General features: G+C 45.0%; 1 protein-coding gene across 2 annotated transcripts in view; it reads right to left on the bottom strand.

The window, feature by feature from the left end:
* MTA3 (metastasis associated 1 family member 3) overlaps positions 1-27,941 on the bottom strand; it is a 525,799-nt gene that overhangs the window by 464,642 nt on the left and 33,216 nt on the right. For both annotated transcript variants that reach the window (XM_029593316.1, XM_029593317.1), the window contains exon 3: positions 1,948-2,041. In XM_029593316.1, coding sequence (XP_029449176.1) covers positions 1,948-2,041 — 94 coding nt within the window. The remainder of the gene's footprint in view (positions 1-1,947; positions 2,042-27,941) is intronic.

Below are 27,941 nucleotides of genomic sequence, written 5' to 3'. Positions count from 1 at the left end.
ACCCACCCAGGGTAGTCATCCACCCACACACACAAGCAGTTACCACCCCACTAACTAGGCTATCACCCAGCCAAACATACACGAGGCCTGGGCCTAGTCTTAAGCCACTAGCAGAATGGGTTCTGTGTCCTCTTCCTGGCTGCCAGTGAGGTAGTCAGAGCGGCAGCCTGCCAAGTCGAGGGGTGGGTGGCAGCAGGAGTCGCATTTATCCAAACATCTGTTGCGCAAAGCTGATCTTGCAATAAGAGCTATGAGATTGGCCCCATGGCAGCAGCAGATGACTTAAATAAACATGCCTCCTGCTGCCCGAGATGGGGTATGGGGAGGTGTGATTCCACAGATCGGATCAAGCAGGGGTTTGGTTTATCCCTGCCCAATCTGATCCCTGCGCAGGGGGAGGGGCTAAAGCTGTGAATGGCCACGAAGAAAATTACGTGGGGCCGCGCACACACACACAGCTTAGAGGAAAGGATGGTTGTGTCATAATAAACTTGCATCGAATGTTGCTAAGACCATGCTGATAGTACTGAGGAGAATCCCAACAGATACCCCACCTGCCTTTATGTTTGGAGGGAAAAGTTACCCATTGCACATCAAGTAAACAATCTAGATGAAATCATCGATCAGAATTTATCTGTGCATCCTCAGATTAAAGCCATAGAATCAAATGCTTTTAACAATGGATTCTCTGTCTCCTGAAGCTGCTCCTCCATCTAGCAGACTTTCGCATAGTGCTTCAAGCCTTGATTTTCCCTGCTTTTGACTACTTTAATTCTTTGTACTGTGGTTTACCAGCCAACTCCTTAAGATCTCTTCAAATTGTACAGAATTCCACAGCCTCCCATTCTCGGTGGTTCAAAGATGAAAAATCAGTTCTCAGTTCACTCCATTGGCTTCCAATACAGTGGTGAGTGCACAATTTATTAAAATTATTAAAACATTCATTAACTTATTAATAATGTTGACATCCCTTGGTTTAACTATTTTACAGATTTATATCCCTCCAAGGACTTTAACATCTGCACATAAGGGGAAATTGGGGGTACCCACCATCTGTCTTGCACACTTCGCTGAGACTTGCGACCAAGCATTTTCGGTCGCTGGACTCTTGCTCTGGAACTCTCTACCTGGCTCTCTTCGCGTGACAACTTTCTTCTTTGTAGCTGTCAGAAAAACTGATGACTCAAAGTCAAAAGAAGGATTTTTCTCAGTTGGATGATACCCAATGAAAACAAAAGGGCCCATGATTGGGAGTCTGACAGGAGCTGTAAATAACTTGAACCTACCAATAGGGACAGTGAAAATATAAAATATCTCTGAAAATTTTAACTAGATTGGAACGCGAAAAGAACACTAAGCTAAACTGACAACACAGAATAAGATTTTTTTTTTAATCAGCTCTGTAGAATCAGTTGCTCTTAAAAAAAAAAAAAATCACTGAAGTTGGGAAAACACATCTGAAGCTCATCTCAAAAAATAACCTGAAGCATACTGAGTGGCCATGTGAACTATTGAGCATGCTCAGAGTAATTAAGAATTTCCTGCAAGGCTCTGCAAAATGATTCTGGGTAGTGCAGTCAGATGGTGCTACCCATGTGTATGACCTACAGTCAACTGCTCATCTTCAGAGAGAACATTTTAACAACTTATTAGGATAAGGATTTTGGATGCAATACTGCTTTAAAACAACTGCCGTCCCTCTGACATTAATAAACACTTAAGATTTCATCGCCCTCTTCCCAACATCATTTACCTCCAGATTCCAAAAGCATTATTTGCATTAAATGTCAGACTCTTATAATCATTCCAATGTTTACATCAGTATATTGAATGTCTGCTTAAGAAACTGTTTCTCACATTTTAACAGAGACAAACAGATGTGACAAAATTATCCTGCTGAAAGTTTGGCATCTCTACTTAAAATAGTAAATAAATACATATACTTACTAGAATGTTTGTCTGCCAGCATTATGAGGCTGTTGGAAATATCCCGTCGTCTGTAATAACATACTACTTTTGCTTCCACGTTACCACTGGCAGTCTATGAAGTAAAAATTGAAAATATCTTGCTTAAAATAGCATCTATCATTAACCTAATGAGCTGTTAAAATTTTGGAAAAGTGTGTACTGCCTATGACTAAAATGCAAAAAAAGCAAAGTTGCTTATCTGTGACATGAATTCTCCAAAGACAACAGTTTACCAGTCGCACAAATGAGTCATGAAACCATGCTCCAAGCCAAACAGACAACTACTCCAAAGTTTCTGGAAATTATTGAAAGCCTTTTCTAAACATGTTTGGGAACTCCTGCACTGCTGCAGCCTTGCAAACACCTCATTCAGGGCTATTACAAGGGGCAGAAAAGAAGGTCAACCACCCTGGGCATTCAACCATCCTTTTCAGTCAGTCTTCAAGTCCGGTAGCATGCGAGCGCAAAAGGGAAGGGAACGCCAAAAAGAAACTTTGCGCAGGATGCCGTGACTACCCTGCCCTTTGTTCTATTAAGGTTAAATTATGCTTACCCGATAATTTTCTTTCCTTGAATCCTGCTAGACCAGTCATCACATAATGGTGAAATTACTTACCTGATAACTTCGTTCTCCTTAGTGTAGACAGATGGACTCAGGACCAATGGGTATAGTGTGCTCCTGATAGCAGTTGGAGACGGAGTCAGATTTCAATCGGACGTCAGCACTACATATACCCCTGCAGTAATCTCTACTCTTCAGTATTCTCCTCGAAAAGCAATTGTGGATATATGTGTGTTTGAATAACTTGATTAACTTGAACTGGTTGACGTGAATTTTAGCTGGAGACCGCCAGTGCACTCAACCGAGAAACGCAGACAACCGGTAACTATGGGTGTCCTAACAAGAGGTAAAGCGTGGCTTAACCATGTTTGTCTTGCTCTCGGGGATTGTCACCCGAGGTTTCCGTATTATGAGGCAGCAGTGGGCGGGATACTGAGTCCATCTGTCTACACTAAGGAAAACACAATTATCAGGTAAGTAATTTCTCCATTTCCTAGTGTGTAGCAGATGGACTCAGGACCAATGGGATGTACAAAAGCTACTCCCGAACCGGATGGGAGGCTGCCCGTGACCCACTTAGTACTGCTCTAGCGAATGCTGTGTTCTCCCTGGCCTGAACATCCAGGCGGTAGAACCTCGAGAAGGTGTGAATGGAGGACCACATCACCGACCGACAGATCTCGGCGGGTGACAGCATCTTGGTTTCTGCTCATGACACTGCCTGGGCCCTTGTGGAATGGGCCTTGACTTGTAGAGGTGGAGGCTTGCCTGCCTCTATGTAGACTGCCTTGATTACTTCTTTGATCCAGCAGGCTAGGGTTGCCTGCGAGGCTGCTTCCCCTTGTTTCTTCCCACTGTGAAGGACGAATAGGTGGTCTGTCTTTCGTACGAATTCCAATCTTTCCAGGTAGTGGACTAGGAGTCTGCCGACATTAAGATGGGGTAGGCAGCATGAGTCTTTAGAGTCCTTATTCTCGTCTAGAGATGGCAGCGAGATGGTTTAGTTTAGACGGAAATGCGAAACCACCTTTGGAAGGAAGGAGAGGACAGTGCATAACTGTATGGATCCCGATGTGAATCTGAGGAACGGTTCCCGGCAGGATAGTGCTTGAAGTTCGGAGATGCAACGGGCTGAACATATTGCCACTAGGAATGCAGTCTTCAAGGTCAGGAGCCGTAGAGACAGACCATGTGAGGGTTTGAAGGAAGCTCCCGCTAGGAAGTAGAGTACTAGATTGAGATTCCATAGGGGTACTGGCCACTTTAGTGGTGGTCGGATTTGCTTGACCCCTCTCAGGAAGCGGGAGACATCTGGATGGGAAGATAAGACTATGCCGTCCACTTTGGCTCTGAAGCAGGCCAGCGCAGCCAGTTGAACCTTGATGGAGTTGAGAGACAACCCTTCTTTCAGGCTGTCCTGCAGGAATTCCAGATCATGGGAATTTTGACTGTCCGAAGGATGTTGCGGTTTTCACACTAGGCTTCGAATATTCTCCATATTCGTATGTAAGTTAAGGATGTGGAAAATTTGCATGCTCGGAGCAAGGTGTCAATTACTACCCTCGAGTATCTGCTCTTCTTCAGGTGAGTCCTCTCAATGGCCAGACCGTAAGAGAGAATCGAGTTGGGTCTTCATGGAGGATCGATCTTTGTTGAAGCAGGTCCCTGTGTGGAGGTAGACAGGGGGTTTCCCACCAGAGGTCTTCGCATGTCTGCATACCACGGCCTTCTTGGCCAGTCCGAGGCCACTAGAAGTACTAGCCCCCTATGGTGTTCTATCTTGCGGATGATCTCGCCCAGTAGTGGCCATGGAGGAAAGGCGTACAGCAGGTCTTCCTGTGGCCAGTTTTGGACGAGGGCATCAATCCTGTTGGGTGTCGAACCGGACTCCCAGGTGTTTGGTATGTATTCTTGTATGGCCTGAAACTCTCGATCCTTCTGCCCCTGGATTGCCCGGGGAGAGGAGCGTTGGCTTCTCTTGTTCTTGTCCTCCGGTAACAGAGGTACTGGAGATTCGCCTCATTTGTCAGCTAACTTCTCCAGTTCGCTGCTGAACAGGAGGGTTCCTTTAAACGGCATTCGCGCGAGTTTAGTCTTGGACGTCGCGTCAACTGACCAGCTTCAGAGCAAGAGTTGCCTTATGGCTGCCACAATGGATGAGATTCCCCTGGCGAAAGTGCACACCAGATCGGAGGTCACATCCATGAGGAAGGATATTGCTGGCTCTAATGTTCCGACGGGCATGGTTGTGTTCCTGGCCTGTGACAAGCATGTACGTGTCATCACGGCACAGCAGGCAGCAATCTACAGTGACATAGCTGCTGCCTAAAATGACTGTTTAAGGATGGACTCCTGACGTCTTTGAGTGCCGTTCCTCCTTCAACTGGCATGGTGGTGCGCTTTGTGACTGCTCAGATCATGGCGACCACTTTGGGGAACCCCAGGAGATCTTTGGCTGAGGGTTCTAGTGGGTATGGGGCTTCTAGGGCCCATCCTCCCTTGAAACTGGCCTCTGGGGCATTCCATTCCAGGTCTATCAGCTATTGTACGGCTTGCAGCAATAGGAAATGGCGTGAGGCCTGAGGGAGCCCGACAAGAAGAGTGTTCATCTTTGGCTCTGCTGAGGCGCTTGTGTCTGGGATGGCCAACTCCCTCAGACTCCCGGACACGAGGGGGGTAGTTTGTCTTTGGAGAAGAAATGCATCATGGTTCCGTTCCTGGAGGGATTTCCCCTTCCTCCAGGGATTCTTGGTCTTCCTCTGAGGTGTCCGTGTCACCTAAGGTTAGGCTTTTGTCCAGAGGAGGCACATCTCTAGGAGGCAGAGAAGGGCCTGGGAGGTTAGGGTCCTCTAGTGGAGGCTGTGGCATTGGTGGCGTCGATTGCACCTGGACAAAGGTTTATAGACCTTTAAAAAAAATTCCACCCAGGAAAAGGTTCCTGGGTCTATATTGAACCCAGCGGCGTTCCCCGAGGGCCCCATCTGGAGGGCAGAGTGGGAATAGAGAGGTCCGGGGTACTATCAGTGGATCCGGATTCCTGTACTGGCTGGGGGGGGGACGGGACACCTTGCACTGGTTCTCCCAGAGCAGTCTCGCACTGTAGGCACAGAGCAGTAGCCTCTTCATGCTGCGCAGCTATTATGTGGCAGGCTGGGCGGAGGGCTTTGGCTTTCTTGGCCGGTGGTGTCATGGTTTGTGTGCGTAGGGGCGTTCAAACCCGGTCTGTGCATTTATATGCACGCGCCAGGAGGCTTAGATATGCGCTCCGAGTGCGCAGAGTGTGTGCGTGCAGGCCGGTCTGTGCGCTTACGGGGATGCCCGCGCCGCTGTACAAACAGCCAAACTTGTGAGCTTGGCGCTGTGCGCCCGGCACCCTCACGCACACCGCGCTGTGCGCCCGGCACCCTCACGCACACCGCGCTGTGCGCCCGGCACCCTCACGCACGCCGCGCTGTGCGCACAACTATGTTATGTGCCTGGTTCGCCCCTGTGCGCACTGCTCAGTTAGGCGATCAAGGGGGGGGGGAAATGGCGGCGATCACGCGATTAAGATTGCGAACCCCCCCCCAGAGAGTATCCATGTGGGCGGACCCTCAAGCCGGATCAGTGTCTAGCCTGGAAGTGGCTGCTCAACCCGATGGACAGACGTGATGGGCGATCTGTGCAGCTATCACAGCCTCGGAGACTTAAGAAAGTTTTCTACCTTACCTTGTCTCGGCGCTTCCTGGTCTCGTGCCAGGCAGTCTCCAGCTGCGGGGGGAGAGGGAAAATACTTTCACCGCCGTGCTTGGTGTTGCACCCGCTGCCTCTCAGCTGCTCCCTGCTGGGAGCTAAGTCTACGCCGGGAACTGGCTGCCAGACTGAGGTTTACCTCTGAGGGATCTCTGAATTCACCTCAGGAATTCTCGACTGGGGGAGGGACCCCTAGGTATCACCGCAGGAGAGTGGGGCTAGTCTTGTAGAGGTAAGATTTTGGAATTCTCTCTCTTCTTTGGGTTTGGATTTTCTAACGCTGTGCAAGCGTGAGTAGAGTCCCAAACTGCTATGGAGACTGAGAAATACTGAAGAGCAGGGCTTCCTGCAGGGGTATATGTAGTGCTGACATCAGATTGAAACTGCTATCAGGAGCACACTACACTCATTGATCCTGAGTCCATCTGCTACACACTAGGAAATGGGATTTCCCTCTTCCACAGTTGATGGAAAAAGGACACACCTCCTGTATGACCTCACTCTAGACTATGAGGGAGGTGTGGTCATGGTTCAATCCAGTAGCCTAATGCCAGAGCACTGTGACCCATTCCCCCCTTATTGCCAATAAAAACCTCATAGGGCCCACAAGACTGCTCTGAGAGAGCAAGAGGTACAAGTATCGAAAGAGCAAGCACCTTTAAAGATATAGGAAATGTGCCTTGTAATTGATCCTCCCCTGGGTGGGTTCTGAACTGGTTTAGCAGGACTCAAGGAAAGAAAATCATCAAGTAAGCATAATTTAACATTCCTTTTCTTCCTGCTAGACCAGTCATCACATATGGGAGTTACAAATCCTACTTCTTGCTGGAGCAAGAGGAAGACAGAGCTCCCTTGATAATTCCTGCCCCAAAGGTAGCATCTGCCTTGGCCTGTATGTCCAATCTGTAATGCTTAATGAAAGTACACAAGGATGACCAGGCACCTGCTTTACAAATTTCTTCCAGGGAGGCTGAGGCTGCCTCTGCCCAGGATGATGCGTGTGTTCTTATAGAATGAACCCGGGGCACTGTCAGGGTCTGTTTACTGATAGAAAGTAAGCAGATGTGATTGCTTCCTTAATTCACCTTTCTATGGTGGCCTTAAAGGCTCTCTCCCCCTTCTAGGAACTACCCAAAAAAATAGCTTGTCCATTTTCCTAAAGCATTTTGTCACCTTCAGATATCTCAACAAAATCCAACATGTATCTAAATAGGCATAGACTCCTGTCTTTCCCCCAGCAAGCCTCGCTAACAAAGGCTGGAAGGGTTATCACCTGGTTTATTATAAAATGCTGAGATCACCTTGGGTAGAACAATGGAACTGGACGAAAGGTGACCAAATCATGAGAAAATAATAAATTGGGATCCCTGCACAATAGGGCCTGCAGTTTTGAGATGTGCCTGGCCAAGCAGATAGCCACAAGGAAAGAAGCTTTAAGTGATAAGTCCTTAATAGATGCCTGCTTTAGTGGCTTGAAAGTCAGTTTTACTAAAACTCTTGCCACCAGTTTGAGGTCCCACTGGAAGAACTGTGGCCCAATTAATTTTATCCCTTTAAGAAAATGCCCTATGTCCAGATGTGCTGCAACTAAGGATAGGACCTGGATGTTCAAGGTCCCGAGTATTAGATAGACCTTTGTCCAGACCCACTTGCAGGAAATCTAATATTTGCAAGATATTCATTCTTCAAAGGAGAACAGCCCTTCTTGAAGAAAAAGTTCTCACACACTCAAACCCTGACATAAGCCAGGGAGGTAGAAAATTTCTGCGCCTTTAACATAGCTGAGATTACAAAGGCAGAGTACCCCCTCTTGCGCAAAGCCATATGAGAAAATGGAGACTGGCCTTCCATCGGTACTGGGCCTTGTCAGCGAAGATCCCATTTCCTTGGGTACAGCCAAGGCTCTGTCCAGCTGCCTCATATCACAGTCTCCTTGATCAATATGGGACTACTAAAATGACTAAAATGACCACTTTCTTTATTGTCCTGCCTATTATTAATAGCCATGGTGGGAAGACATTTATTTATTCGACGATGTCTATGCCTCCTATTCATAACCCTAGGTGGCTTACATTACTAAGATATAAAAGGACTCAAATACCTCTACCAATTTTACAGACAGTGTTTACCCAGAACAAAAACAATTTTTGGGTTTTTGAATGACCTCATACCGGGCTCAGATGTGCATGTTAGCACGGTCGTTCGCCTCAATGTGCGGGACAGCAAAATTTGATCGCTTCCACCAAGTTATTTTTTAATCATAGTTAAAATATTTTCTTTCTGCATATCCTAACAGTGTACTTTTTGTGACTTGTTACTCTTTCATCTTTCATGCATATATATTTTTTTCAAGCTACTTAGCTTAACTGGGGAAACACTTAAAGACCCAGTGCGTCCAGAGGTGTTAGCAAGCTGCCAGACACGGTCCATGTTTTGGCTGAAACCTTCTTCAGCGTCTGTTATCCTGGCCATCCGGTAATGTGAGGCAGAAAGAAAATATTTTGATGATCAATGATTAAAAAATAGCTTGTTTGTTTGTTCTGGGTAAACACTGTCTGTAAAATTGGTAGAGGTATTTGAGTCCTTTTATATCACTGTTTCACATTGCAACTACTACCTCAACAAAATCCTTTGAGAGAACATTACATTACTAAGATACATAAAGCATAAAAACATAAAACAGTAAAAGTATATGCAGACATTAAAACTTTGTGTGTGATATACACACAACATACTCCAAAACAAAAAAACAAAAAACAAAAACTCTAGATTACTGTTTAGGCCGTAACTGTGTAGAATTATATAATTCTAAACATCAAATGCCAATCGAGCAGTTTTTTAAAATTATGTATGCATTCTGTCATTTGCAAAGCTAGAGATAATGCATTCTATAACATGATGCAAGTGGAAAAAAAAAATTCTCTCCCTTAATTCAACAAGCCACATCTGTCAAAATGTCTGTATAACTGGAGTGCTTGGGATAGGTTGTAAATGTGCAACTGCTGGTTAATCCAAGATAATGAATCAATCTTTTGCCTTTTATGAATAAGTAAGACTACTTTAAATTTAATAAGTTTATTAACAAGTAGCCAATGAAGCTCATGAAGGACTGGAAAAATGTGCACCCTTCTGTTTAAGACAGCAAAAGTCAGGCTGCTGAATTCTGAAGCACTTGGAGGGCTTGTAAAGTATTTTGTGGTAAACCTAAAAGCAGAGCATTACAATGATCCAAAAGTTGGTAGTACCATTACTTGTGCTACAGATCGAAATTATGTCACTTCAAGTAAATATCACATTAGTTTTAAAACAGAGTTGCTTACCTGTAACAGGTGTTCTCCAAGGACAGCAGGATGTCATTCCTCATACATGTGTAACATCATTCAATGGAGCCCAGCACAGAACTTTGATCTCAAAGATTCTAGAGCTTTCCACATGCTCTGAGCATATGCAGCTGTAGTCACCTCCCTGCCCCTCTAGGCAAAGCCCCTCTATCCATGATGTAGTTAAAAACATGGAGAAACCAACTCAAGGGGAGGTGGATGGGAATTCTGAGGACTGACATCCTGCTATACTTGAAGAACACCTGTTAAAGGTAAGTAATTCTGCTTTCTCTAAGGACAAGCAAGATGGCAGTCCTCATACATGGGTGAATCCCAAGCTACAGGCTACCCAAAAACAAGAAAAAAAGTGGGGAAACACCATAGTGCGAACAGCACCACCTTTCCCCTATTGTTTGTGAGGCAGCTGATCCATAATGGGCTCTAGGAGGGAAAGGAGTTGGGTTCTACACAAAGAGACCCATAGGACAGAGGCAAAAACCCCAATGTGCAGCATAGGCACCTAAGGCAGGTATAATGTAGTCAAATTCCCTACTACTAACTCTGACACGCACCAGTAACCCTCGGTCCTTCTGTACAGGAAAGGGCACAAATCATCGACCAAGAGAAAGAGCTGTTGGACAAAGACCGCATAGATTTTCTTCAGTATCAAAAGCAAACTGGGGCTAAAGAACCCTCCTGAAAGAAAACTGTGGATTACTAGTATCTAAAGAAGAACAGATTGCATTCACATAGTTATGTCCCATGTTTGGCCAACAGGAACAGGTGGCATAGAATCCAAGCACTGGCTTGGAAAAAGAAGCAGCAAAAAGCATTAAGGTCTGTGGCAGAGCCAGAGCATGGATAGGAAGCTGTGAATGAAGCTCACCCAGGCTTGACACTACCATGACAGGCAGATCCATTCACCTGGCAGGAAGCCTAGGTGGAAAGGGAAGCATCTTGGCTAGTGAAAGCACAAAAAGACAGTAACAGGGAAAGGACAGTGTACCTGTCCCTGAAGTTATATGCTCAGATACACCAAATTGTACCATGGCTTCTCCCTTGATATTCCTACAGAGTCAGAAGTGAAGAATACAAGGAAGCAGACCCTGGGTCTGCAGGGTTATAAAAAAATTGCCTCTAGGCTATAGAAATCAATGATGGACATACCCCAACTATACTAACCCTCTGCTGATCCTGTCAAGGAGCTGCCACAGAGGTTGAATCGGCACATAGAGCATATTTCTTGGTAGACAGGAACTATATGTACCAAGACACAAGGCTGAGAACATTCTGAGGAAGAAATCCAGAAACCTCTCTGCTGAGAGCACGAAAACAGGAATGCTATAAGAGCCAGCCCCTGTAGAAAATGGCCTGCTTCATTAGCCTGGGAATCCCAGGGTATCAAATCAGATTCAGTGTGACTAGCAGAACAGATTGCTTACCAACCGGGCATAGGTATCAAAAACCCTATGACCCAAGATAACCTTTTTCCACCTAATAATATAATGGCACATGAAGTGGAAAGATCATCTGCATGGACGTGTACCACCTTGTCAGCATCGAATGTTCCTACTCACAGGGTTACACCTGAAATAAATGACAACTCTTAAGTGACTGCAACAAGGGTGTGGGGTCTCTTTCGCGAGATCCTCCATCCCCTGATACATGAAGCCATGTATATGGCGAGTTGCCTGAAAGTACACATGCCCTTCTGGTTGTAGAAGAGATAGAACTCTCTTCTCAGAGGAAGAGTATCACTCTCAGAGGCGACACTGATGGGCAAGAGCACTCACAAAGCGAACATGGATGTTATGCCCAGCATGTATCAAAAAAAGTACTCCTGCCAGAGAAATCCTCATCTGCTGCAAGGGAGTGGATTACTATGAAAGGGAATCCTTACATTGCAGGGACCCCTCTTCCCCTGGAGTCTAGGAGAGCTCCCACCTGCCACAAGGCATCTCTGCTGCACAGCAGTGCAATGGTAGAGTGAGTGCTCCTGTCCGACAGGCTCTCAGATCCAGTAAGGAACAGAGCGGCCACCACTCAAAGACAAATTCCACTCCGAGAATGGGGAGTGAAAAACAACCCCTTCCTGGAGCGGAAAAATAAGGCGCTGAGAGGGAACTAATTAAAGTCACTTCTTGAGAGCCAATAGCCAAATCTCCCATCCCCGAAGACGAGGGAGTGTGCATCAGTATCCCAGAAACCCCCTACTCTCCATGCGAAAGTGGGGCACAGTCACCAATATATGAGGTTCCATTGGCAATATAACCATTCACTGGTGGCCGCCTAGTTGGATACTATGACCACCATGGTAACCAGGTACAGGGATGCCAGCAAAAGTGATCCAACCAACCCCCATTGTTTTTTCCTCTCTCAGCTCTCCCTAGGGGACCTGCAAGGAGTTGTACTGATTCATGCAGATGGAGGCTCCGGCCAGAGCAATGAACCTACAATGGATTGTGCTCTGGAGGCTTCCCTATGAAGGGAAACTTGAACGTAAGCCAGTATGGGAGTGGGCCCGTAACAGCCTTACCCCTCCCTGTGGGTGAGGGGGGCTTAATCCAAATATTACCACCTCGGTATCCACCCAAAATGCAGAGTGAATATGAGCGCATTCTTGCAACTACATGCCAATGCATCAGTACTGCGTTCCACAAGTTTTGATATATTCCAAGAGGAAATGCACACTAAAGGGCACCAAGAAACAGTTGAGCCTCTACACCTAACGTCCGCCCTACAACTCTAGTGCCAGGCACCCATGCAATGGTACTCCAAAGTGTGGACAATGGCACACATGCACCCAATATCACAGAACCCAATGGCATAGCTTCATTCCAAGGCCTGGACCAACCACAAAACTGCAGGTGTCAGTGGCAGTGCACTGCGTAAAAGTGAACTGTAGAAAAAAGTGTGCGGAGGTGTCATCCCCAAATGTGCCATATAGCACCTTGATGCTAGACATGAAGGCACTATATGGCGCCCACAGCACCATGCGTCGATGGTCCCTGATGGCAAAAAGTAACAGTTTGATGATGGAGAACAGCACTCAGAGCATCTACAGCACCCCACATGACCAGAACATGAATGGCATCCACAGCAACATCATCGTCCATGGCATCCAGGTACTCCACAATGGCAACATTCCCTTGGTGCTCAGAGGTCTAAAATCCCACTAGTCAACTGGGTCCACTGTCTCAATGACATCCCATGGAGGCAGCAGTGTTCACGCCTGATAATAACAATGGCGCCCATGTTGGCCCGATGGTTCCGATGGCATTCAACGGTGCCTATGGCATCATTGGCGCTCAATGGCCTTCATGGAATTCTAGGGCATCAAGGACGTTCATGGCAGACACCATTTGGCATCGTCTATGCTGTGGGTGCCATCAGGTGCCCTCAATGCTGTCAATTTTGCTCTACGGCACCCCTAGCACTTGATGACATCCTTGTGCTCTATAGAACCCCCAGCATTTGATGATATCCATGGCACACTATGGTGACCATGCTGGTAGACAGCGCCAAGGGCATTAAGTCACTCAATGCCGCTGATGGCATCCATGGCGCTTGACGTCACCCAAGGTGCGTGTAGCATCGAGGGCACTCATGTCGCTTAATGGTATCTATGGCGCTCTATGCTGAAAGGCACTGACGATGCTACTGACATGCTCAAGGCGCTTGATGGTGTCGAGGGTGTCCATGGCACCAGACAACGCCCACAGTACTCAATTTTGAGGGCGTTCATGGCGCTAGACTGACCCTCCGTGCATGATGGCATCCATGGCGCTCCACAGCATGCGACGCTCCAGCATCTCACCATCTTCTCCCTGGCACAGATGTGCATGGGCAACAGATTATGGGCATGACACCAATGGTATAGTAGTGAAGCTGAATGCCCAGGCTCATGCTCACCCTCTCTCCCAAGGAGATGTATTGCCAGAGCAAGCTGACATGTAGGACTGGAGGCTACGTCATCCAGGACAGCAGAGTTGAATATTCACTTGGGCCCATGGACACTAGCTCCTAAGAGTGTAGGAAGAATGAGCTCTTCTCCCCGTGGAACAGTCCGGTCCTGAACTCCTTCAATGTCTGATCCTCAGTCGATGCCCAACAGTCAGAGGAAACTTCCTGGAACTCTCAATCCCCATGCCGGAGGCCTACTTGGAACACATACAGACTGCATACTGCTAGACCCATGAGGTACCTGACAAAGGCACAAAACAGACAAGTTGAAAGGAAAGGATAACACAAATAAGCTGCAGATGCAGTATTATTTATTAAAAAAAGAGCACCTATGCCAGGCTGCACAGTGCACTTGGCCCATCATGTGGCCAGCAGAGGGGCTTGAAACAAAAGAAAAGGAGAAAAATAAAATACTATAAGGTATAAAAGTAAAAAAGAAAACAAATGCCTATTAGAAAAAATAGCTGTTGCAGCTCCAGAACTATCACAAGGGAGAGAGCAAAGCAAATTCCGTAGGGGCAGGTGGTTGCAGTAAGAAAAAAAGTGAGGATCTCCCCTGTGGGAGGCAAGGAGGTGACTATACCTGCACATGCTCAGTAGAGCATGCTGAAAGATCTAGAATCTTTGAGATCAAAGTTCTGTGCCAGGCTCCATCGGATGATGTCACCCATGTATAAGGACTGCCATCTTGCTTGTCCTTTGAGAACAAACGTAATTTGTAAAAGTCTTTAACAATCGCTTTAAGTTGAGAGAGCCTTGACTGAGTCTTGACCATAAGCATAAGAGTGCATATATTTCCCTATGCTCTGATTCTGTCCTGCAACTGAAAAATATGTTGACCTTAGCTTTTGTTTGTGTTATTAGGTTCACACATAGGAATACCCAGCAGCTTACTATTTTTTGAAAGGCCACTGGCCCCAGTATCCATTCTGGATCCAATCTGTTCCTGTTGAGGTAATCAGCTTACAGACTTTTCTTTCCTTCTTTGTAGGTTGCTGAGAACCAGAGAAGATGTTTCTCTGCCCGTTCAAGCAACCAGGCTGCCTCTTGTGCTAACAAGGGACTGCTGGCGCTCCCTTGTCTGTTGATATGATACTATCATGGTACTGTTTTGACTGAACCTTGACTGCCTTCCCTCTTACAAGGGGAAGGAAATGCCAGAGAGCCAGCCTGATGGCTCTTATTTCCAACATTTATTTATTTATTGTTTTCTATACTGATGTTCGTTTGCACATCACATCGGTTTTACATGGAACTAAATAGGAACAAATGCTGGTATCAGGAAAGAAAGAAGTTATACTTAAACTGTTTGAAAAGTTAAATGTATCATAAAACAATTGAGTTTTAGGGGGGGAAGAATAGGATGCCAAAAAATAGATAACAGAGGAGTAACTTATAATAGTATCAACTGGTAAAAACCATATAACCAATATAAAAGACTGAGTAAACTGGATTTTAAAATCATGTTATTGAATAAGCTATTTCCTTCTCTATCCAGTGCCCTTGGGCCAAATGTACCTGGCAATAAGCACCTCACCCTCTCAGAATGGCATCTGTTGTGACCACCTCCCAGGTTGAAGGTTCCAAGGCTATTCCCTTCTGGAGGTGTAAAGGCTATGCCCACCAATCCAGGCTGCTCCTTGCCCCTGAAAGGGCTAGGAGCCAGCACTAGCAATCCTGGAAAGTGGGTGACTAACGTGCAAACAAAGCCTTTTGGAAAGGTTGTACTTGGACTCTGGCCCATGAAACCAGATCCAGTGTTGGTGCCATAGATGATGCAGGTAATCCCACACTCTGGGAGCCTCCAGTGCCTGAAACTACCTGTTTGTTTTAGTTTGGACATTCTGCTGGAAGTCAGGAACACTTGCCCCTGTTCAGACTTGAAGCGAGCCCCTATAAACTCCAGTATCTGTGTCAGGTTTAGACTACTCTTTGAGAAGATTACCACCCAGCCTAACTGCTGAAGGAAGTGCAGCACTGTTTCAGAGGCTTGTCTGCCCTTCTGATCCAACTTGGCTCTTATAAGCCAATCATCCAAATATGGGTGAACCATAATGGCCTGGATGCATAAGGCTGCCACCACTACCCACCATGACTTTGATAAAGGCCCTGGGGGCTGTTGCCAAATAGAAGGGTAAAACTTGAAACTGAAAATGCTCACTCAACACACAGAACCTTAATAGGCTCTGATGAGAATACCAGATGGGAATGTGAAAGTAAGCTTCCATTAGGGTCAAGCGATGCTAGGTATTCTCCTGGCCCTACTAATGCTATCATCCATCAAAAAATCTCCATTGCGAAAATGGGGTATATGCAAATATCTGTTGACCCCTTTGCGGTCCAACACTAGACAGAAGATCAGTCTTTTTGGAACCTTGAAGTAAATTAAAAGCCCCGACCCTTCTCTTGTGTGGGCACTGGTATGATTGCTTATAGGTGCTGCAATTTCATTACCTTGACTGTCTCTCTTTGAAAAGGAACAGGGAGACTGTAAAGACCTCTGGGATAGGTTTTCTACACTCAGAGGCATATCTCCATTTTACAATGTCCAGGACCCATTGGTCTGAAGTGATTTGGATCCCTCCCTCCTGGGACTATCTTCAGCAGACCCGCAGGGAATCATTGAGCTTTTTGCCACCGTTAACTGCAGACGGCTCTGCCTTTGCCTTTCTTATCCCTCCAAAGGGGCTGGCCCCTACGTCGAGCATCCGAAGAGGGCCACTTTGAAGTTATATACCTGTGGAAATTGCAGAAGCATTGAGCTCTGAAACTCCATGCCCCTGTGCAAGTCCTATCCTCGGGAAGTTTTGATTCTTCTGGGTCCTTCACCAGTTTTTCTAGGTCCTCTCCAAAAAGGAAATTATCATTGAAAGGTAATTTACAAAGGCATGACTGACACAGAGGGGCCGATGCAGAAAGGTGTGGGCCAACACACCTTCTTTAGCACTGAAAACCTAATACCTGGGTCAAGGCTGGCGTTAAGTTTCCAGCGCTATAGAAAAAATAAAGAGAAAAAAAAATGTCCGGGCGGGTAAGATTATTTCCCCAGAGTCTGCCGCCCAACTGCGCAGTCTTAGAAGTCTTCTGGCCCCTCTTTCAGCCAAAAATGCTATATCTGATTCCAGGCAGGCTAATTCTGGGATGTCTGGGAACTGGTGATCCAATAAAGGGCAGCTCGAGCCACAAATGGAGGGCTGCGAGGCCACTGCATTTGTTGTAAATGCTTGTTTAACAGTTGCCTCATTTTTCCTATCTTGGGGATCTTTCAGTGCTGACCCCCCCCTTTCTATGGGAATGGTCGTTTTCTGCATGACTGTTGCAACCAGTGCATTGATGCAAGGAATTCTCAGGAGGCTGCTCTTTTTCTCCAGTGGCAGAGACTAAATCTTACTGGAAATTCTTCCCCATTTTAATCCCTTGTGTGGCGTGTTCCATTCCATAAGAACCATATGCCTGAGGGTACTGTGCAACAGGAATACCCTTTGTGGCAAATACCCTGGAGAATAGTATCCCCCTCAGATTCCTTTAGTAGAAGCATCCAACATCCTCAATGCTTCAATCATGCTAGAAATAAGAGCCACCAGCTCCTCTTTCTGGAATAAATGGACTATAGTGGCATCGTCCTCCTCCAAGGAGAACTCCCTTTCTTACTATGAATCCTCTGGAGAGCCCTGGGGAGAAAGCACTCCAATGAGGCTTCTCTAAGGGCATGGGTGCTCGAATGCCCCATAAAGGGAAGTTCTGACCCTTCCCTAGGCCTCTTTGATACTGCTGCTAGGGGGCAAAAGGTGTCCCTTGGGGTTTTCAATGTCCCTGGAATCTGCAAGTCTGCATATGGCCATATATGTTTTATGCATGGCCACAATAAAGTCTGTAGAAAATGTTTCCTACCAGGGATCCTTACTGCCCCTTGGACTCTGAGGGGGCAAGCCCCTTCCTATCAGAGATCCCCCACTGGGGCTACCATCCAGCATGGCTTCAAAGGGAGGAGGAAGTTTCACCCACCGCCCCCCCACTCACAGAACCAAGACTGCCTTGATCCAACAAGCAGCTGTCCTGGCTCAATTAGGGAATCTGCTCTCAAATGCTCTTCTCTTGGCTTCTATTTAGCTCCCTTTCACAGACTGGGCAGAAGGAATCTGAAACACTCGGGACCTGCTTGGTCCCCGCACACTATACACTTCCTCCTTCTAAGCATAGCTGAAAAACCCCAGGGAGCCCACAGAAGAGAAAAACAGTGCTGCAGTGAGTAAACCTCCCCTCCCCTGCAGTAAACAAGCGATTCTAGTTCCTGTCCTCTCTCAACTGTGCCGCAACAAACAGAAAATGCTTTCAATTCTCAGTGTTGTCATTGAATCAATGGCCAGCAATAGGCTTTCCTCCCCCGAGCAATAAATGGCACAGCCACTACTCACCACCTCCAGGGATGCCTCTGCTGGCTGCTAATGCAATCCCAGCTTCCTCCCACTTCTATTCATTGAGCTAGCTAGCTTGGGAAGGATTTTTTTTTTCTGAGAGCTTCCACCATGCAAAGAAAGGAGGGTTGGGGGAGGAGAAAGGAAGAGAGAGAAGCGAGCAGTTCTGCTGGCCCTTTATTTTATTTTTTTAATTAGTTTAAAGGACTGCAAGATTCCTGCAGAATCCAAGAACCGTTCTCTGGAGGCTCCACAGACTCCCTAGGGATAACAGAGCTGAAGCAGGGAAGGTCCTCTGTGATACCCTCCCACTAGAAAAATCAACCCTAGAGGTCGATGTCTCAGAAGCAACAAAGACTCAACCAAGCCGAAGGTACATCTAGGCTCTGGGATCTATCATCTTCTCATGTCTGCAGTTGCCAGAGACAGAAACTACTGGATTGGACCAGGACCACACCTCCGTTATAAGCCCAGAGTGAGGTTAAAAAAAAAAAATAATAATAATAATAAAAAGGAGGTATGTCTTCTGTCTCCATCACCTGTGGAGGAGGGAAATCCCATACGTGATAGCTGATCTAACAGGAAGGAAAGGAATACATCTTTGGAAGAGAAAAAAATCCAAAAGGGGAGGGGGATGGTTTGTGTGACAGGTAAACTGCTGTCTTCAGCAAATACCTGTTACAAGCAAGGAACTCTGCTTTCTATGAAGCAAGCAGGTTCACTGCTCCATACAAGAGGGATCCCTAACTTAAGGTAGTCCAACAAAAGTGAAGAAAACAAGGCTGCCAACAGACAGGATACAATTTTGTTGGGGGGCCTCTTACATTTTGACTTTTTCTTTTAAATTTTTAAACAATTTATAACACAGAAAACATCAAATTATTCTGGGTCCCAGTGAGGATGAAGCTAGGCTCTATCCCTCAAAGTGGCAGAGGAGAATAGACAGTTCAAACCTATTAGCTTATCAAGAAGTCATATTTAAAAAGTCATGGAACATTAATATGTGGTCTAATGTTGCAGCCATGCAAATCTCCTCAATCAAGATAGAACTTAGTAGAGTAACTGACTTTATCACGTGACCCTAACATTTTGGAACTTCATATGCCCCTCTCAAGTCTGGTCTGTCCAGGCATAACACAAGGTGAGGCAATCTGCTATCCAATTCAAAATGATATATTCTGTCACCGTATTCCCAGGCCTACTAAAGCTTAAAAGGAAAAAAAAAACCCTAAACAAGAATGCTTTTTCCATGAACTTTAGTCTACATAGATTATTAGACCCGTTTACCTTTATTCCCATGTGGCATAGGAAAAAAATTTTGGAAGGACAACTGACTGATCAAGGTGTAAATCTGAAACCACCTTAGACAGGCACTTAGAATGCATGCAAATATAAGATGGGCAAGTTCCCCAATTCTGCAGGACGAAGTAACCACCACAAAAGCAGAAAAGCTTTCCAGATCAGGAACTTGCATCCACCAAAATCTAGATGCTCAAGAGGGCTTTTATCATTTGATGAAGGACTACATTGATGTTTCATGATACTGTGAAGGACCTGACGGGAAGTTTCAACAGACAAATCCTGCATGAATCTGAAAACTAGAAGCTATAGAGAAATAACATTCCCTTTTACATTTCGATGACAGATACCAACTGTATTGAAATGAACTTTCACAGAGCAGGATTTAAAGTCAAACTTTGAAAAACATACAAGCTATTCAGTTTTAGTGTGGAACAAGTTGGTGTCAAACCTTGCCCAAGCACCAGACTGCAAATCCCCTTTGTTTAAAGCCTAAACCTTCTATTAGACCCCTACTTAGAAGCCAGAATAAATTTCAGACAGACCAAAAAACCTCATTACATACCCCTCAACATCAAGGTAGTGAGGGCTAGAGACTAAAGGCTGGGGATAGTTCACCATTTCCTTGTTCTGAGAAATCAGCATTAGCCATTCCCTGCAGAAACCAATCAGATTGATTGGTTTCTGCAGGGAAAAAAGTTCCATAGGAAGAGAAATTAGATCGGACCCATCCAAAAAGGAAGCAATAAGTATCATAGTTCCGTGGTCCCATCTCAAATTTTATTAAAGCTAGTCACCAGAGATAAAAACAGGATACGCATATAGATGACGTCTCCCTTGAAGAAGTGAAAAGGCGTCTACTACTAGCCTGCCTTCTGATGATCTCCTGGAGCAGAAACTGATAACTGTGACAGTCCTAAACAGAAAGGTATCGCTGGTGTGCCTCACTTCAGAAAGATTTTGTTCACTACATTCAGAAGCAGGCATCACTTGTGAATTGGACTGCCAAGATGTTCTCTTTTCCTGTGAGATATGTGACTTTTAGGGTGGCCCATGAAAGACAAACTAGTTCTATACCCTGACAGTTCCAACATAAGAAACTTGTCCCTCCCCATTTATTCAGGAAGAATAAAACAGACTGGTTGTCTGAACACAGAATTATTTTGGTCACTTGATTTCTGAAAGACTTTACAGTGGAAAAGAACCACACAGAGTTCCAATAGGTTGATATAAAACCTTTTCTCCTGGAAAGACCATGGAACATAATGTGAAGCCCCTATAGGTAAACCCCCCAGCCTAGACAAAGAATTTGTAGTTAGAATTCTAATGGTGTAAAGCAATTTGGAAGATTAAACAATCAAATTTGAATGGGAGAGGGTCAGCTGGGCTTGTCTAACATCGATACGTATTATAAGAGTGAAATGGACTATAGACACCATGAGCCTCAGCAATTTCAGTATGAATCAAGCTCATTCTAAATCACTCCTACCAACCTCTCTATTCCATGAGCCCTTTTGGCAGGAAAATAAGCCATGGCCTGAGTTGTGTTTATGAGAGCCCTATAAATTTCACTGAAGTGTTGGGCTTCACTATGGATGAGATATGCTCTTATCTAGCCAATCATCGAATCAGAGAAATATATGAACCTCCAAGTCTACATAGAAATACCACAAAGACAGCTAAGTATTCCCATGAAATCTTGCAGAGCTATAGACAGGCCACAAAAAGATAATTTGCAACTCAGTTACAGTAGGCTAGTCATAACTCACATGATTTATTTAGAATTAAGAGCTTAATCACCTTGCCTGAGACATCCTCCCAAAATAATATCAAGTCTTCATTGTGTGATGAGTTTTGTGTCTCACTTCACAAAGATCGCTAATATCTGTTCAACATTCCCTCTAGGAAACTGATTCCATTGGAACTTCAATATTAAATGGGATTGGTTCCAGGCAATGTCTTGGTTTAAAACAACTCTGATTGTGACCACAATGTATCCATCATCCTGCCCTTTAAATCCATGTTATTCTTCTTTAATGAAGCAGTGAAAGAATTTTTACAGATCTTAACTGGCATAATGAATCTCATTAATGGAAGGGAAACTGCCTCAAGTAAAAAAGTGTGCATCTGTACAACCTTTACTTAAGAAACCAGGATTAGATCCCTCATATTTGATGAATTACCATCCAATCTCCTCACTATCTTTTCTATATAGGTCACTGAAGTAGTCGTCTTGAAACATCTTCATAATTTTATGCAGGATCATCATATCCTTGACCAATATCAATTCAGTTTTTGCAAAGGCTTGAGTACTAAAGCTTTACTGCTTTCTAGCTTGATGTTTTCAGATGGGGATTTCATAGTAGTCAAGGATTTGTTTTGGTTCTACCTGCTATTTCTGCAGCATTCAACACCATCAACTATCATATTTTATGGTACTGCCGCGCAAGTGTAGTATAAGAGTGTGGTGTTAAATTGGTTTAAATCTTATTTGTCAGAAAGAACGCATAGGATCTTCATTGGTTCCAGTCATTCTGGCTGGCAGGTTGCAGTAACTGGTGTCCCACAGGGTTCTGCCTGGTCTGCTGCATTGTTTATCATTTATATGGTACTGATCTGCAAGCTCTTGGCCAGGTTCTGTGCTGGGTACAGTTATATGCGGACAATATTCAATTCTTCATTCCTATTTCTTCCTCCTGGTCCATCACCTTTGAAGTAGTGTCAATCTACCTTTCCAGAGAAGAGGTGGATAGTTCATAACAGACTGGTCTTAAATTTGAAGAATACTGTAGTAATGGTTCTGCAGAGACTAAGTAAGGCCAATATTCCATCCTCTGAGTTTGAGAACCTGGAGATGCTAGTCATTTCATGCGCCAAATGTTTAGGAGTCATATTTCATCAGGCCCTTCAGATACACAACCAAAATCAAATAGGTAGTTAAATCTGGCTATTATAAATTACACTTTTTGCGCCTCTGAAAACATTACTGGGTCTGTTTGAATTTCCTTTACATTGCCTGTTTTTTCAAAACTCACCATGTTTAGATCACTAAAGGATTGTGTGGGAGACTAGAAGTTTCACTACTATGCAGCAAAGTAGGAATTCTGACATGACAAAATGGATGCTGACCTGTATTTCAGCAGGAATACAGAGATGACGCACTTTGGTCAGAATGGCAAAACATGACAATGATATGATCTGCCTGTTTAACTAGGCCTCTCTGAAGAACAACTTCTTTCTGTAAACACTGACCTACAACAATGCAGGCCAAGTATGTGTGTAAGGACAGTTCCAAGACCTGCAGCAGAGCTCTGATCTGCCTGGAAAAGAGAACCACCAATAGTGGAAGTCAGGTTTATCAGGCAGGTGAACTCTGTCTCACAGCTAGGTCAACTCCCTGGTCAAGATGTCACAAGACCAGCTGTCACGCAGCCAGGGATCATGCACAAGAAGCAGGTCCAGCAGTCCAAAGTGAAGAAGAAACCCCATTGTTGTGCTCCTGTTTGACTATGTATGAGCTCTTGCATATGCATATCCTGGCTTTTAAAAACAGTATGGGAGAAGGGCTCAGGGAGGCAGCAGTGAAGATAACCCATTAACACCATCAGAAGATGATGCCTGAGCCATTACTCCCTAACCCGCACTCCAACAGAGCGGATGAGCTTCGACATCCTGGAGAGCAGTGCACGGATAGTGAACTACAGCATCTTTCATGGCTCAGCCACAGAGGCATTTCCAGGGTGAAAAAGTATCTTCTAAAGTTATAGGGATATTTAGCAAAGTTTAACATCCTAAGCAAGTCAAGGTTATCCCGATATGTATTGCTCTGAGTTCAACTAAGACAAGCAAAGCTTTAATCATTATAAGTATATGCTGTGTTAAGAATTGTAGTATAAGTTTCTTACATAAGAGGCCTAAGTTGTGAGAATTATTCTAACTGGTAAATGTGAAATGTCTGATAATAAAAAGGTCTGATTCTGAGATAAAAATATTGGTTCTTTCATCACATACAAGGTAAAGTCGTAATCTTCAACAGCGAGAGAGAAGGAAAGCAAGCTGTAATGCACAGGCTACAGGATACTCATATTCCTTATAGTTATGCCCCTGGCTACACAGCTTGTCATGTGGTTCAATATCTTCCCCAACCAATCCTTATGCTTTCATCAAGATTGCCATTTGATGCTATCCAATGTTCAAAAATCATTTACTGGCAAGGCCCCACAGTTGTGGAAAGTACTGCCAATATATCTGAGACTTAAAATGAATTACCGTATTTTTCACTCCGTAAGATGCACTTTTTTCCCCCCAAAAGTGGGGGGAAAATGTATGTGCGTCTTATGGAGCGAATATAAAAAAAAAAAAAAAAAAAAAAAAAACCCCGAAAAACTAAAAATCTAACAAAACCCCCCCCACCCTCTTGACTCCCCCAAGACCTGCCAAAAGTCCCTGGTGGTCCAGCAGCGATCTCCTGGGCTTGGGCCGTCGGCTGCCAGTAATCAAAATGGCGCCGACGGCCCTTTGCCCTTACTATGTCACAGGGCTACCGCTGCCATTGGTTGGCCCCAGTGACATAGTAAGGGCAAAGGGCCGTCTGCGCCATTTTGATTACTGGCAGCCGACGGCCCAAGCCCAGGAGATCGCGCCCGGACCGCTCCTGGACCCCCGCTGGACCACCAGGGACTTTTGGCAGGTCTTGGGGAGAGGGGGGTCAGGAGGGTGGGGGGTTGTTAATTTAAAGGGCTGGGATGGTTCCCAGAGAAAGATAAGTTTTCTGATCTGGGGAGTGGACCGAAATGGCCCTCCCCAGACCTGAAGACAAAATGGGGAGGGGAAAAAAAAAAAAATATATGCACTCCCCTAATTTGCTCCATAAGATGCACAGACGCCCGGGGACAGAGCAGGTTTAGCACAATTTTTTTTTTTTTTTTTAATTTTCCCCCTCTGAATTCTAGGTGCGTCTTATGGTCAGGTGCGTCTTATGGAGCTAAAAACTACGGTACCTTCATTTTCAGAAAGAATATAGGAATTTATTTGGTGTTTGATTTTGCACCAAACTAGATAGAAATTTGGCCTGGGTCAGGCCTGAAATATGCTTAGACTAGATACCTATTTTGATACTGTGGAGTTCCATTTAGGCTATTTGGAGATTTGTTAATAGGAAACGTATATTTAGATTGAATTCTTTTTATTCTTTGCCTTTATGGATTAGAATTTGTTTTAAGATTGTGTTTTCTGCTGTAATCTACCTTGAACCTGAGAGGTTTAGGTAAAGCAAGTTTGCTTATTGTAAACTGTGTTTTGCATGCTAGCATGATGAATTAGCTATGACATATGGATGACATCATCCAATAGCACTGAATGGATTTCTCTTCTAGCTAGTAGAGCTTTTAGATCTACTAAGCAATTGCAGGAACTCCTGTGTAGGCATTGCCTTGTGAACCTCCTCAGTCAGTTAATCTCAAAAGCTACTTGTGTGGGTCAGCAGGATTCAAACCCAATGCTCTGGATGTTCAGAGCTGGAGGAGTTGGTGACAGAGCCACAGAGACTCTGAAGCAATGTAGATCTCCTGGTAAATATCAAGACAAGAAATGTTAAGGAGGTCCACCTCTGAAAGTCTCCTATTGGACCAGCATTAGGTATGGTTCCTAATAGTATGTAAGGTAAACCCAGCTGGCCACACCTTTGCTGGTCCAACAGGCCAAACCTGAGTTCATTCTATGTATCCCATTGCTGGCCTTGTTCCTACATTCCTGGCTTCCTGTGTTCTGCTCTAGGTGCTGGCTCCTGCTCCAGTCCTGCCTTGGTTCCCCGGTGCTCTCCGGATCCCTGGCCTGCCTGCAGCTGCCTGAACCCAAGGACTTAATCCTTGGGGAACAGCAGCTGTTTCAGGAAAAGACTCATTCTCCAAAATGCCTACCCTGTCTATAATAGTGGATGAATCCAACAAAGCACTGGAGTAGTACTTGCACTTCAATATATTCACATCCACACAAGTGCAAGAAACAATGTAAGTTCCCGGTGAGGTTTAAAGATTCATGTATATCATTTTCTTGCGGCAATACCCCCTATTGTATTTAAAGTCCATGTTCTGAACTCAGGAGTTGCCGCAATAAAATGATATACATGAATCTTTAAACCTCACCGGGAACTTACATTGTTTCTTGCACTTGTGTGGATGTGTATAATAGTGGGTGAACATATACTCACATTCCTGACTCATAGCAGAGCGAGCTATGACACTAATTCCAGCTACAATTCTCTCACGATTCTCCAGGGAGGTGAGAGAGTATTTAGCATGGCTAATTCAACCTACCTACAGAAAACAATTTACGATCAGCAAACTTGCTTTTTCTGTCAATAAGCAGGCTGAATTAGCCATGACATATGGGGAGTCTCAAGATAAAGGGTGCAGTGGAACATTTACTGAATAAACAGCCTAGACCTCACCATGGAGAGTAGACAACTAGGAAAATAGACTATGCAAAACTGTTGATCATTTTACTGTCAGTCTTTGTGAAACTGCCAGACAGTAATGGAACGTAAAGGTATTAAGATCTGCACCTTGTGGGAAGGGCCCGCAAGCCACTATACTCACCCCCAACACTGATACAGCTGCCAGGTTCTCCTCAGGCGGCAGAGGACGCCGCCATCTCAACCATTTCCCCGATACTCTCTAAGTGCACATGCACTAGTCCTCAGCAGGAAAGTGCCCACGGTGCCCATCAATGATGTCAGTGCTCCAGCATTATTTAAGGGCCTCCCTTCCTCACCTTAGCAACAGGTCTCCTGCATTCCGGTGCAGTGCGTGTTGCTTCTGGATTCCTACTTCATCTCTCCAGCACAGTCTTGTCCATCCTTGCCTTCTAGTCCAGCCTAGTCCTCCAACCCCATCTGCCCAGCTTGTCTTCCTTGTTGTCCTCCTCTTCTGTGTATCCACACTCACCCTTGGCTTGTCACTCCAGATATTGACCACTTGCTTGGAACCAACTATTCTTGCTCGCTGCCTTCCACAACCTTGGCCTGTCTCAGAATCTGTTAAGCTTACCACCTACTCTGAATCTGCTGTGTCTCTAGACTCTAGCCACGACTTCCATCCCAGGGCTTTGCCTAAATCCTGCTGGCCACCAGAACCCAAGGAGGAGGCAGCTGGTATAGATGAAGCTCCAGTTTGGCCCATTACAGAATCTGTTTGCCAGCGTAGGCCTCTGAGGTTCACCATCGAGGCCGCATCAACTACGCCCCCACCCCTTACAGGTATGAACAGAAGACCAAGTTGCAGCTTTACAGCTGAGAGATACTTCTTGTAGATGAGCAATGGAAGAGGCCAAACCTCTAACTTTAAGAGCTTTGACAGTCTGCAACCTTGTAGCAGTCCTGAATGCAATCCACTATCCAGTTAGATAATGTAACTTTGGTGATTGCTGTATGACGTCTGTTAGAATCATAAGACATGAAGATCTGTGAAACTTGATGAGGTAGGCAAAGTTCTTTACTTGTAATAGGCTAAGGCTCTTTTGTATGCCAATATGTGAAAGGGTTTCTCCCTTTCATGCACATGGCCTCAAAGAAGGTAGGTGATACGATGGATTGATATGGTAAGTTGAAACAACTTTTGGCAGAAACTTTGGGCAAGTGCAGAGTCCCGCCCTATTACGGAAGAACTGCATCTATGGTGGATAGGGAACCAGTGCCAGGAAGTTGCAGACTCTTCTGGCTGATGTTACTGCCACCAGAAAAACTACTTTCCATGTCAAGAATTTAAGAGAAGCTGACTAATGGTTCATAGGGGAACTTCATCAATTGAGAGAGGTCAACATTCAAGTCCCATGGAACCAGAGGTTTCTGCAGAGCTTTAACATACCATAAGCCTTTCAGAAATCTTGATATCAAAGGATGAGTTGAGATGGGTTTATTGTCAACTGCAGCATGGTAAGCTGCTATGGTGCTGAGATGTACCTTTCATAGAAGAGGCCTAATTCAGAAAAGAAGAACAAGTAGCTTAGAAATTGCTTGGGCTCACAGTGAAATGGGCCCAAGGAATTTTGATGGTTTTCTGGCTGAAACTAGTATGTCTTCAATCTCTCTAGGCAAAGTGATCAGTGATTACTGATCATTCAACATTCAAGTCATCAAGTTGAGGGACAGAAGGTTTGGAAGGAAAAGAGTCCCTTCATCCTGAGTTAACAAGTTAGAGTCTGTCCCCAGATAGATCAGAAAACTGTTGAAAAGTTGTTCGAGATATACAAACTGCATCTGTCTTAAGCCATGCTGGAGATATGAGAAGTAGCCGATTTCAATCCTGCAGCACTTTCTGCACTGTTTGGCAATTAATCATATCGATGGAAAAGCATACATGAGACATGCGTATGAACTGAGAACTGAGTAAAAAAGCATCCTGCACTAATCCAAGCTTGCTGGGTACAGCTCAGCCAAATTGCTCCAGCTTTCTGTTCCAAGGTGAATAGATTGACTGTTGGTAGACCCCCATAAGTTGAATAGTGTTTGAAATAAAATGCTTTCCCTTTAAAGAAGATGGGTGCAAGTTGTCAGATCATATCTGATCACTCATGTTCCAGCAGATTGATCTGAAAGTGACTTTGTTCAAAAGACCAAGTCCCTTGGGTTCTGAAAGATCAGGTATGGGTGCCACATCCTTTTGTGGAGGCATCCATTGCTAAGGT

The sequence above is a fragment of the Rhinatrema bivittatum genome, chromosome 3 (genome assembly GCF_901001135.1).
Source record: "Rhinatrema bivittatum chromosome 3, aRhiBiv1.1, whole genome shotgun sequence".
NCBI lineage: Eukaryota > Metazoa > Chordata > Amphibia > Gymnophiona > Rhinatrematidae > Rhinatrema > Rhinatrema bivittatum.
This window is presented reverse-complemented; position numbering and strand designations above follow the sequence as displayed.